At 38.3% G+C, this 11,814-nt stretch overlaps 2 protein-coding genes across 2 annotated transcripts; one reads left to right on the top strand and one right to left on the bottom strand.

Annotated features, from left to right (window-relative positions):
* Positions 1-382: 382 nt before the first annotated feature.
* On the bottom strand, positions 383-2,365 carry LOC119616484. Its single transcript, XM_037972845.1, has 2 exons — positions 2,250-2,365; positions 383-2,183 (listed from the first exon to the last, which is right to left on the bottom strand). Exon 2 carries the CDS (start codon positions 2,175-2,177, stop codon positions 777-779), a length of 1,401 nt encoding a protein of 466 aa, XP_037828773.1. The 5' UTR covers positions 2,178-2,183; positions 2,250-2,365; the 3' UTR covers positions 383-776.
* Positions 2,366-3,351: 986 nt separating this feature from the next.
* On the top strand, positions 3,352-9,159 carry LOC119616483. Its single transcript, XM_037972844.1, has 3 exons — positions 3,352-5,546; positions 5,611-5,825; positions 9,086-9,159. Exon 1 carries the CDS (start codon positions 3,976-3,978, stop codon positions 5,404-5,406), a length of 1,431 nt encoding a protein of 476 aa, XP_037828772.1. The 5' UTR covers positions 3,352-3,975; the 3' UTR covers positions 5,407-5,546; positions 5,611-5,825; positions 9,086-9,159.
* The last annotated feature ends 2,655 nt before the right edge of the window (positions 9,160-11,814 follow it).

Here is an 11,814-nt window from a genome sequence, read left to right as displayed (position 1 = left end):
TCATTGTATTTTATAATTTTGTTTTGTCAATTGTTTTTCAATAATTTTCTTCATTCAAGAATTAACTTTTAATAAACTTATAACTATTTGATTTTGTAAAATATTAATTGAAAACCATTTTAATAACATTATAATTTCAGCTGGCTAGCTACTTCCATTTTGACTCTATCGAGTTTTCAACAGACGGACGGAAATGGCTAGATCGTTTTAGAATTTAATAAGGATCCAGAATATATATACTTTTATGGGTCTTAGATGAATATTTCGATGTGTTACTTGCCTCGTTTGAGGGCTCTCTCTGAATCAACGTTTAGAGTCGAAGAAAATAAAAATTCTAGAGGGGAGCCAGTAAATATTTGCTACAATATTTTTTTAAGAATATACATATTTACAACTTTTCTGTTGTACCAAAAAAACTTTTATTATTTATATATATATATATATATGTGTTTACATATATGTACATATGTATATATTTGGGACACATCTTTGTTAAGATATTGGAAATCTTGTTAAACAGAAAACATCAACAAAAACTCACAAATATACATATAAACATATACTCTCGATTGCATCCGACTTTGTATGGGAGCTTTTAATGAACATAAACAACTGTTACTCCTCGACATCTTCATCTGATGATAATTCGAAGATAAAAGGTAATTCGAATAAATCTATAAAGCTTTGTACAATTTAATAAATGTATCAGCTGTAAATAGTTTCGACAAACCGGCGAATGATAGAAACCCGTTAATATTGTACATATAGTTTCCAGCCTACTCACTTATGGAGTATGCTTTGCGCACAAATTTACTGTGGCGGGTTATTCGCGACTCCTCTTGGTCATTATCAATATCAAAGTCCGTATAATTCGTTGAGGATTTCATTAAGGCGAATGTCTTAAGAAAATCTATCCTTGTGTAACTACCAGAAGATTCCATTCTGTTATTTGGCAAATTGGAACTATTCTCAGAAATAGTTGATCCCTTTGGCATTGTAGATGAACCGCAAGAAATCGTAGGCGTAATAGAAGACAAATCTTCTTTCTGTAAACTGGAAACATTACATCCGCTGCCTGACAATGATTGACCACTACCAAACGCGCTTTTTGGCGAGCACTGCGATGGACTCCGCGGCTGATCCAAATCAAGAATAATATAATTAACAATTGGATCATTCGTTGAAGTGGATTGTTGTTCCATCGCCAAATCGGTTTGAAACGATTTGCTTTGACCAATGTGTGACACATCAAGTCGCGGAAGTAGATCGACGTTAGCATAACAACGTTCTGAGAAATTATTACAAATATTTTGTGAAATTCTAGCTGATTTAGCTACACTGGAATCTATGTTTTCATAAAGCCTTTGAGTTTCAGCGAAATTTGTATTTAAAATTGGTGCACATTCATCGGGCGGTATATCTAGAGATGAACTTTTTAAAAGTGGGTTTAAAGTCTTTACATGACTATTTTTGGCGGATGGATCGATTAATTCATGTGTTGAAATGTTATTATTGTGTTCATTATTAACTTTTATTGGTTGTTCCATGTATATATTACTACTGCAGTGAGCATTAGGACTCACGTTCGAATAAGATGGCACAGATGTGGGAAAGTGAATTATTTCAGCTGTTAATGATGTACTTTGAATGGAATCTGGGGAGTTTAGGTTAAAGTCGTTGGATTCGTTGTTAAACGTTTCAGGCAAAATCGTGCGATCATCTACGGTTGCGACAACTTGAACGGATGTAGGCTCCAAATAATGATTTGTATGTGGTTGACTATCAAAACGGCCAAAAATGTGGGAAGGATGTATCGAAGCGTTGCTTCGATCCGCTACGACTGACATAGAATTGATATACCTTTGAAATTTTGTGTAAAATTGATCGGCGTTGCAACACCGAAAAGTATAGATACCAGGACCAGTGGCACATCGACGCCCAGCTTCAAAGCTAAATATATTTCCTGTGAGTCCATACCTTCGCAAATGTTGAAGGGCCCAAGCGATTGGCTCTTGGTCGGGTGCAATAAAAATAAGTTCATGAGGCGTAATCTCTAGAAATCCTTGGCTTGCCAGCACCACCGATTGGTCAGACTGAACGCGAACAACACTGACATTAAAGATGTCATCCCTCTTAAAAGCATATAACTGCTTATTGGTACTAGTAATGCATCCCATGCTTTCCTAAATACAAACAAAATCAATTGAATTTCGTACAAAATTAAATATATTTTCAAGTGCAAAATTTACTTTATGTTTGTATCCAAATTCAGAGCCCTGCGCCGACAAATATTAACAACAGCGACGGCTGACACTAAAACTGTCGGCGTCGGGTTAAAATCGACTGTGAGCCGGCTAGTTAGTGTTACTCCCAGGGTGCACTTATAAGGTGAAGTCAATTCAACAGCTGATCACTCATTTTTTTTTTATTTGAGGTAGATACAACTGTCAAAGTACACCATTTAGAGTTGCCACAATCCGAAAAAATATGTACATCTATCTAGGGATTCATTATATTTTTAGGACAAAAAATGTATAAATAAATTTTATATTCATTTTAATCCATAGTAAATTTGTGCGAAATACTAAAAAATTGCACAAACTATTTGTCTTAAATATGCATCTATTTTATCAATTATAGGGAACTTTTTACTAATCAATTGAGAGTGGGATTGTCTTTTTACAAGGTAAATTAAAAAAACACGGTGGCAACATGTAAATTTTTTGACAGAAGTATCTACTTTTGTTGTTTTTGTAGAATTGACTTCACCTTATAAGTGCACCCTGGTTACACCTGTTTCAGCAAATGCCTTTTGAGTCAGGGACACCAGTCATTCCTTACGAGCTTGTGGGCAAAGGGGGAAAGAAGAAAAGAGTGTTGCAAAACAGGCACGAAACGTAATTTGAAGGGTTTTTTCGACATTGCTTTTGTCACACTTTCGTAATTTTGGTAGTACCTATAGACCAGAGATGCTCAAACACATACTACCATAGTTTTATTTGTGTTGGTAAAGCAGCAGAGAACAGAATTCAATTCAAAATAAAAGTATACTAATAAAATGACTACAAACTATAAAGTATATGCTAACTGTCAAATATTTATTACGGATTTTGACAGCCAGCGTATATCAAAGTCTATATATAAAAAACTATCAACTGTTCTCTCATGTTCTTTCTCAAAATTTTGTTGTTGTATTTCTTTGTGTATTTTAAAAACGTCGCGCACAGACCTTGGTTCGACAAGTGCTGATCAGCAACAACTGATTTGATTTTGTTTTTCAAGTTGAGAGCAAATCATATCAGTTGCTCATTATAAAAAGAAGAAGAATTAAACCCGTGTGGAGTTGTCAGATCTCCCATCGGACGCGTCCCAGGTGGCGGATAGGGGGAGCTAAGCATGGTCTTTTTCGACACATTGGACATAATGGTCGAAAACGACGACGCTAGCTCGAGATAAGGCAGACCTGACTAGATACATTTTTTGACAAATGGTCTAACAAGCCTGTCATATCTAGATGAGTGCATGAATCAGGACAATCTTTTATCACATCAGTGGATACATTTTTGACAAATGGCCTACTGATATGTAAAGAGATGGTAGAGTGCTGATATGATTTATGGTACACCTGATAACAGGCGGTCATATATGATAACAGGACTTCTCCTGTTCCCCATGCACAAATCCGCGGACCAAAACTGTCAACCCCACCCCCATCCCCATATTTCCCAATCCACCTAGTTTATCCCTCTTCAATCCAATCCCAATAACCCATTCCCTCATCCCCCACTTGTAAGGTTAAGGTGGTTGGAAGCAGTGCCGAGAACCTGAATGGCTAGTTAGTGGTTAAAGAGGACTAGTCGTTAACAGCTCCCCTCCGATGCCAGGGCACGGATCGGTTGTAATGCTTAGCCTAGCCCACGTACGCCGTCCCTGCGTGGGTCGTCCACCCATTACGCGCCTACTCGTGGGAATCACATGGAGAAAAAAACAAATAAACAAACAAACAACAAACAACCCGTGGAAAGCCAGTTGGGGAAACCTAAACTGGTGGACTGCAAACAGCCTGCTATCCAACCTTCTGGTGATAGCACGGCTGAACGCAGCGAGGAAATCTTGTCCGTAGTGGCAAGCACCTCATCAGCTGCACAAGCCTTAGCTGGTACGCCAGCAAATACCCCTGCCTCGGGCACTGCGGACCAAGCAGTGACCCCCGCGACTTCTGGACAGGTTGGATCGTCGAACTCGATGTCGGGTCCAACTAATGCCCCCTCAACCGCCCTCACGGCTAACGAAAACCCCCCTAGTCGCAAAGATCCATCTAGGAAGGCTTTTGTTCAAAGGCGTGCCGCCATGCGTTTAGTCGAGCGACTTGGAGTTAAGTCGGTCGATACGCTTACCCCGGACGAAAAATCGTCCCTAGATTGGGCTAAAGCCCTACTGGCTCAGCCGGAGTGTTCTGACCCTCCTACAACCTCAGATGCAGCGGACCAAGCTACATCTGCAGGGCCTAAACGGCAGCGATCGGAGGAAGAACATGCTCTCCAGGCAGTCCCACAGCCGAAGACTAAACGTCAGAAGCAGTTCGAGACTCGTATAGTCAATAGACCCTACAGCGAAGTTGCCAAAAACCCGCTGGTTAGGGCCATTGTTGACAAGAGTGTCAACGACGGAGCTATCTCCCAGGATAAATGGTTGATAATCCGTCAAAAAATGCTGGAGGTGTATTGGAAAATTCTCAAAGAGAATCCCGGTCCATCTCCGCAGAATGATGATGCTGGCTGGTACCAAGGTCACATCAAACTGCTGGCGTGCACGAACGAGCGCTCAGCAAACTTGCTTAAGTTGGCGGTTACGTCTATAGGGGAAGTGTGGCCCGGCGCGAAACTTGACGTGATCCCGGTTAGTGAGATACCTCGCAGACCGAGATCAATCACGGTTATTCCGGCGGAACCACACGAACCAGAGGCGATTCTGGCGTACCTTCAGAGTGGAAACCCTGACCTACCTACCCACAATTGGAAGGTAGTCAAGGTCTCCGAACCTGAAGGTGCTAACAGAAAGGCGGTCGTGGTCCTTAATAAGGAATCGTTGCCGTTACTCCGAGAGAAGCAAGGCAAAGTATACTACGGATTTGATAGTATCAAGCTGCGCGTCTACCGGGGTGACGACAAACTAGACCCCAAACCGGTAAGCACGGACGGAGGAAAGGTAGACGATACCACTAACTCTGACGACCAAATGGACGCCCAATCAAGTACAGACTTGATTGGGAATCTATTTGATAGCCAGGGCGAAGTGATTGACGAAGACGAGCTTCTGAAAACAGACCCAGAAGACGCCGACGTCACAATCGTCTACGACCCTGACCAAGATGAAGGTGATCCAAGTGAACCTTCACCACTCTAAAGCAGCTTCAGCTGCATTACACCTCCACCTTGGATATCAAGGGGAGGATATAGCGTTGATCCAAGAGCCGTGGACCCATAACGGCAACATACTTGGAATCAACGTAAAAGGCTATAGAATACTATACGCAAAAGGCACAGGTAACATTAGATCTTGCATACTTGCTAAAAGCACCCTAAATATCTTCATTCTATCTGATTACAGTGATGAAGATACAGTAACCGCAGCATGGGAGACAGAGGAATCCACAATGTGGATCCTCTCCTGCTATATGGCGCACGACCAGACAGACCCCCCGCCAAGTAACACGGTCGTCAGGGCAGTAAGTGCAGCAAACGGAAAACGCATCCCTGTTATTATAGGCGCAGATGCAAACGCACACCATACACTATGGGGTAGCACCAACATCAACACACGAGGTGAGTTCGTATTAGACTTCATTTTAAATCATAATCTTGAAGTAGTAAATAGAGGTTCAGAACCTACATTTGTAGTTGCAAATAGACAAGAGGTACTGGACATAACGCTTGTAAATACAAGTCATTCGCACATAATCCGAAACTGGAAAGTATCGGAAGATTGTTCCTTTTCAGATCATAGATATCTCGTATTCTCAATAGAAAATATACAGGAAAGGAAAACCCCCTTTCTAAACAGAAGAAAGACAAGATGGGAAGAACAAAATCGAATCCTGACAAGTCTTCTTCAAAATACGCCGGAAATAAACAATACAGCAGATATTGATAGAGCTGTAGACAACCTTACACGCTCTCTTAATCAAGCAACAAGAAGAACATGCAAACCTTCGATACCAAAGGGTAAAAGTAAACCTCCTTGGTGGTCCTCGGAAATAGCGAAGACTAGGAATAGATGTCGCAAACTTTTCAATGAGGCCAAAAGATCAGGTGAATGGTCCACATATAAAGCCTCATTGAATAAATTTAAGAATCAGGTTAGGAATGCTAAACGCTGCTCATGGAGAAGCTTCTGTGGTAGCATCGAAAGCTCTTCAGAGACAAGTCGTTTATGCAAAATCCTGTCTAAATCACAAACCGTTCAAGGCTACATCCAAAAGCAAGACGGTGAGTGGACAACGAGTGGACAAGAATCCCTACAGGAATTAATGGACACTCATTTCCCAGGTAACTTACCATTAGATATTACAATGGAAAGACCACAAACGTATTGTCAAACCCCGATCGGAATAACTATAGACGAGGGAATGATAAAATGGGCAATAAACAGCTTTAACCCATATAAGTCACCGGGCCCGGACGGCATAATTCCAGCTGACCTGCAATATAATGCAGAATTAGTTATACCATGGCTACTTGAAATATTTCAAGCCTGTCTTACATGGTCATACGTACCAGAACAATGGACCAAATGCAGTGTGACGTTTATCCCCAAAGGAGGAAAAACAACGCACATTAAGGCAAAAGATTATAGGCCCATAAGTCTATCATCGTTTCTGCTTAAGACCCTAGAGAGGATCATTGACGTCCACATAAGATCGTCAATAGATCCTATGCTCCTATCTCCCTCACAACATGCCTACACCAAAGGCAAATCAGTTGAGACGGCCCTACACTCACTAGTGGGACATATAGAAAAATCCTTGGAATTTGGTGAATACACGTTAGTGGCCTTTCTGGACATAGAAGGAGCCTTTAACAACGTCAAACCCGACATCATCATATCAGCTCTAGAAGAGCTCGGTATTGAGACATCAGTGATTAAATTCATAAAAGACCTTCTTCAACACAGGATTATCCGTTCTAACATGGGAATGGCATGTATTCAAAGAATGGCAATCAGGGGCACACCTCAAGGTGGAGTCCTATCACCACTTTTATGGAATGTGGCCATAAACAGCCTACTAATGAAACTGGACAACCAAAGATACAAGACTGTCGCTTACGCAGATGACGTTGCGGTAGCAGTATCAGGTTTCCATCTGAATACGATATCTCAAAGACTCGAATCAGCACTCAATCTACTAAGTAAATGGAGCGTTGATAGTGGTTTGAGTGTAAACCCTAGTAAAACCGAACTTGTACTCTACACCAGGAAATACAAGATCGAAAATTTTACCCTACCTCGACTAAACGGAGTCGTACTCTCACTTTCGAACAGTGCGAAATACCTAGGGGTGATACTTGATAGTAAACTATCATGGAAGGAAAATATCACAGCCAGAGTAAACAAAGCCTTAATGGCAATGTACATTTGCAAGAAGGCCATAGGAAAAAGATGGGGACTAAATCCCAAACTGGTAAATTGGATCCATGAAGCGGTTATTAAACCTATTCTCTTTTACGGGGCTGTTGTCTGGTGGAAAGCACTGGACAACAACTCCAATTGTATACTTCTTGATAAGGTACTAAGAAGGATAGCAATCCTTATAACAGGAGCACTGAGAACAACTTCAACCAAATCTCTATTCGCAATGCTTAATTGGATCCCAACGGATCTGATAGCCAGAAAACTGGCACTCATCACTGCCCTCAGACTTGATGCCATAAATGCTTGGACACACAGGCCATACGGCCATGCGGCTATTATGAGGGAAACATCTTTCCTCCCGGGCAATATTGATTACTGTATACCCAAACCTTTCCTCCGTAGGGACTTCGGATACACAATATCCGAAAACTCTTCACCGGAGGATAACAGTTCCCCAAGAACCCTCCTGGTATATACGGATGGTTCTAAAAAGGGGAACGAGTTGGAGGTGGCATTTTTATCCCTGAATTTGGAACTAAAATAAGCTTTAGGATACAGAATAATTGTAGTCCACTACAGGCTGAACTATCAGCCATAAAAAGAGCAGCAAATTGGCTTTGGTACTACAGAATATCAAACAGAGATATTCAAATTTGTACCGACAGCCAAGCTGCTATCAAATCCCTGATTGGTGTATATACTACATCTAAACTAGTCCAGGAATGCCGGGCATCCTTAAACAGGATGGCGAGACATTCAATAATCGTGCTCAAATGGGTACGGGGACACGGGGATTTGACTGGCAACTATATCGCTGATGAATTAGCGAAACTAGGAGCCTCAATGTCCGACAGAGACATAGACATCTTTTGCGGAATACCGCTAAAAGCTTGCAAGACCATAATAGATGGAAAGTTCTATGAAATTTCTCAGACAAGATGGCGTAATGAACCAACTTGTATCAATACAAGGAAGATATGGCCAAATTTGGATAGTAAACGCACGTCATATCTTCTGCAACTAAACCGCCCTCATATCAGCAACCTTGTTGCTGTCATTACGGGGCATATCTCATTGGGAAACCATGCAAGAAGACTTGGAATTCCCCACAACGACTTCTGTAGAAGCTGTCAAGACGAAGAGGAGGAAGAATCCATCGAACATCTTCTCTGTCAATGCCCGGCGCTAGCGGACACTCGATCAGTATATCTAGGAAAACGACTATTTGATGACTTGTCAGAACTATCTAATCTAGGACTGGATAACATAAATGCCTTCATCAGGCACAGTAACTGGTTTTAGGACCACCAAGCCATAATTAAGGCACTCGCTAGTCCGCAAGGACAGACCTCTCAATCTTCTCTTCCACTTCAATTTCTCTTCTATGACTTAATCCTAAACTATCTTCTACTATCCTCTACCCTCTTTCTTTTATATTTTATTATCTTTACAGGTATCACAAAGGGACCAACAGGACCCAAGTGTGCGTCTTTGCAGCCTGAATACCTAACCTAACCTAAACCCATAGTCAGTGTTGCCACAACAAAATGTTTTTTCTAACCAAAATTCGAATAAAAAATAATCAAATTAAGAAAAAAGTAAACAAAATTATTTTTATTTGTTTCATGTTAACATGTAATGTAAATTTACATTTGGACATTAAAATAACAAATTCATTTTCTGAAGTGGAACTTGTAACTATGTTAAATTTCGTCGCTAAACTGGTATTAGTCGCTAAAGTAATTATCTGTAGGGGATCTTATATGAGACGTATGGTCAATTATGGACCAATTCTCATAAAATCTGACAGAGATATTTTAGTTCCTTTAAAACTTGATTATGTGAATTTTGTTGCTATATTGCAGTACATTATGAGGGATAGAGTCAATTATATACCAATCCTCATAAACTTTGACAAATACATTTCCAATAAAACTTTTTTATATTAAATTACATCGCTATACATGCTTTTTTGAGCAATATAGTAATTTTCTGAATAGGGCATAATATGGGAGCTAGGTGAAATTGCTGACCGATATTTCACATTTTCACTACCAAGCAAACTGGGTCAACTAAAAATATTTTGGCAAAATATTTCAGTTTTACATTCAAAACTTCAGCAATATTTGTGAATGTAATCTATCCACATTATCCGACAAATTGACCAAAATTTAGAATTTAAGGCGGTAAAATAAAAACAAGTATACAACATCATTTAAAAAAATGTAAATAAAGAACTAAAAGTCATGGTGAGATATTTAGTAGAAGTCTAAGGTCATGAATATCAAATCTTTGCATATATCGCGATTATTGTTCGTCGTACGAGTTTAGATGTTATTACAACTTCTGTAGACAATACAATTAAATTTTCCTTAGCCGTGTTACTTAAAAATATCAGTTGATTAATACTTTAAAGATATTGTGATACTATTCTTGCATCAATTAGCAGAAAATACTTTATTAATTCTTATTAAATCATTTATCTTAGAATTTCGGCAAATTAGCATAGTATCTGTTTATGCAAAATTTCAAATGGGTATAGAAGTTGCAATTATACTTTAAATTTAATTTGGAAGACATAATCTACTAAGTACTTAGACCATCCCCACCAAATTCCATAAAAATCAAAATGCGAAATACAGCCTACTTCGTTTTTTCATAAAAGTACCGCGAGTTCTTTACATTAAAAGTTCCAATAGAAATATTAACGGAAGGACGGACGAGTTTGAATCGACCCAAAAAGTGATTTTAAGTTAATGGATGCACCAAACGGAGAGAGAGGATCCATTATTAACGGTGTTAGATTGGCTAGTGTAAATAAAATAATATTACGGTTTTGTTATGATTTAAATCAACTCATTTAATATGTGGAAAACTCATAGGTACTTTTGCTAAATCCTAAACCAATTAAGATATCGAAAAATACCTTTGTGCACATAAGTATAACCAGTAGATGTACAAATTGCAGGAATAAAAAAATTTCGAATAGTAAAAAAAATTCCACGTATTACCAAAATTCAAAACAGGGACAATATGTATATTTACATAGTTGATTTAAAACTAGAGATAAAAGAAGTTTTTTTAATTTTATTTTTAGAATAAAAGCAAACAGCATTTAGTTCAATTGTTTGCAAAAAATAACCAAAACGAAAAAATAATTCACATGTACACATGCAAAATAAAAATAACCAATTTTGGTTAATAATAACCAGAGTGGCAACACTGCCTATAGTGTATGTGTATCACAGATAACCAGATAAGAAACCATTGACAGCTGTCAAAAAAGTAAATTCGAACCGTATGGTTTTGTTTACATTTTTTTTTACCATTTTTGAGTTCCGCCATTAGGTAAAATTTTAGAGCAAAAGAAAAAATAAAATGTATTAAAAAATCGATGAGTGTGTGAGATGAGCTGTATGATTGTTTTCATCGCTCGTTTGAAAAAAAATAGCAAAAAATGTAAACATCGAAGAAATTGTATGTGAAGAAGATTTGCAAAAAAAATAAGGTTTAAAAAAGAAAACAATTATTTTATTAAATATTTGCTTAGATTCTAATTAAAAGTGTACTGGATTTGTTTTTTAATTATTCCTTAATGTTCTTTCATTATAAAACACTTTTCAATACACTATCAACACCACAAACAAATTTTTTGACTTGCATGTACAGTAAAACCCGTTTATTTGATTTCAACGCATATTTTTTGAAGTTCGATATAAAAAAGGATAAATGCATAAAATATTATTCATGGGACTAAATAGTAATTCGTTTTAACCAAGAATTCTTTATAAAATATGTTTTTGTATCAAAATAGTTATCAAAATTCCGGTAATTAAGATGAGTTCGTAAAGAGCAAGAAAAGGTTATAAATGGGTTTGACTGTAATGCAATTTGTTTTTTATATTTGAAAAAAATTAAGTGTAAGGTGAAGAGAGATGGAAATATATCTTTATATATTTGTCCCTCTTTTAAATCTACCGTGGTTCATTTTACATTTTCTTTTGTTGATTTTTCGTAAAATTTTTTTTGTTTGCCTCCGCCATATTGCTAAAATCAGCTGATTCCAGTCTATGAGTAGTCTATGATGTGTATCAACTTAGCGTCAGCAGAATTTTTTTGCCCTATCACGCGTGCTATGTAATAGCAATATTAAGCTCCTCTGCTATAGACTATAGACTAGAC

The sequence above is a fragment of the Lucilia sericata genome, unplaced genomic scaffold, assembly GCF_015586225.1.
Source record: "Lucilia sericata isolate MDLA Ls3-8-SP2 unplaced genomic scaffold, ASM1558622v1 Contig000074F_arrow, whole genome shotgun sequence".
Classification (NCBI taxonomy): domain Eukaryota; kingdom Metazoa; phylum Arthropoda; class Insecta; order Diptera; family Calliphoridae; genus Lucilia; species Lucilia sericata.
The sequence above is the reverse complement of the archived record's forward strand: the minus strand, read 5'-3'. Positions and strand labels throughout refer to the sequence as shown.

Bases quoted from the DNA above. Each gene is read 5' to 3' on its own strand.
- LOC119616483 (XM_037972844.1), top strand. From the start codon at position 3,976: ATGGAGAAAAAAACAAATAAACAAACAAACAACAAACAACCCGTGGAA.
- LOC119616484 (XM_037972845.1), bottom strand. From the start codon at position 2,177: ATGGGATGCATTACTAGTACCAATAAGCAGTTATATGCTTTTAAGAGG.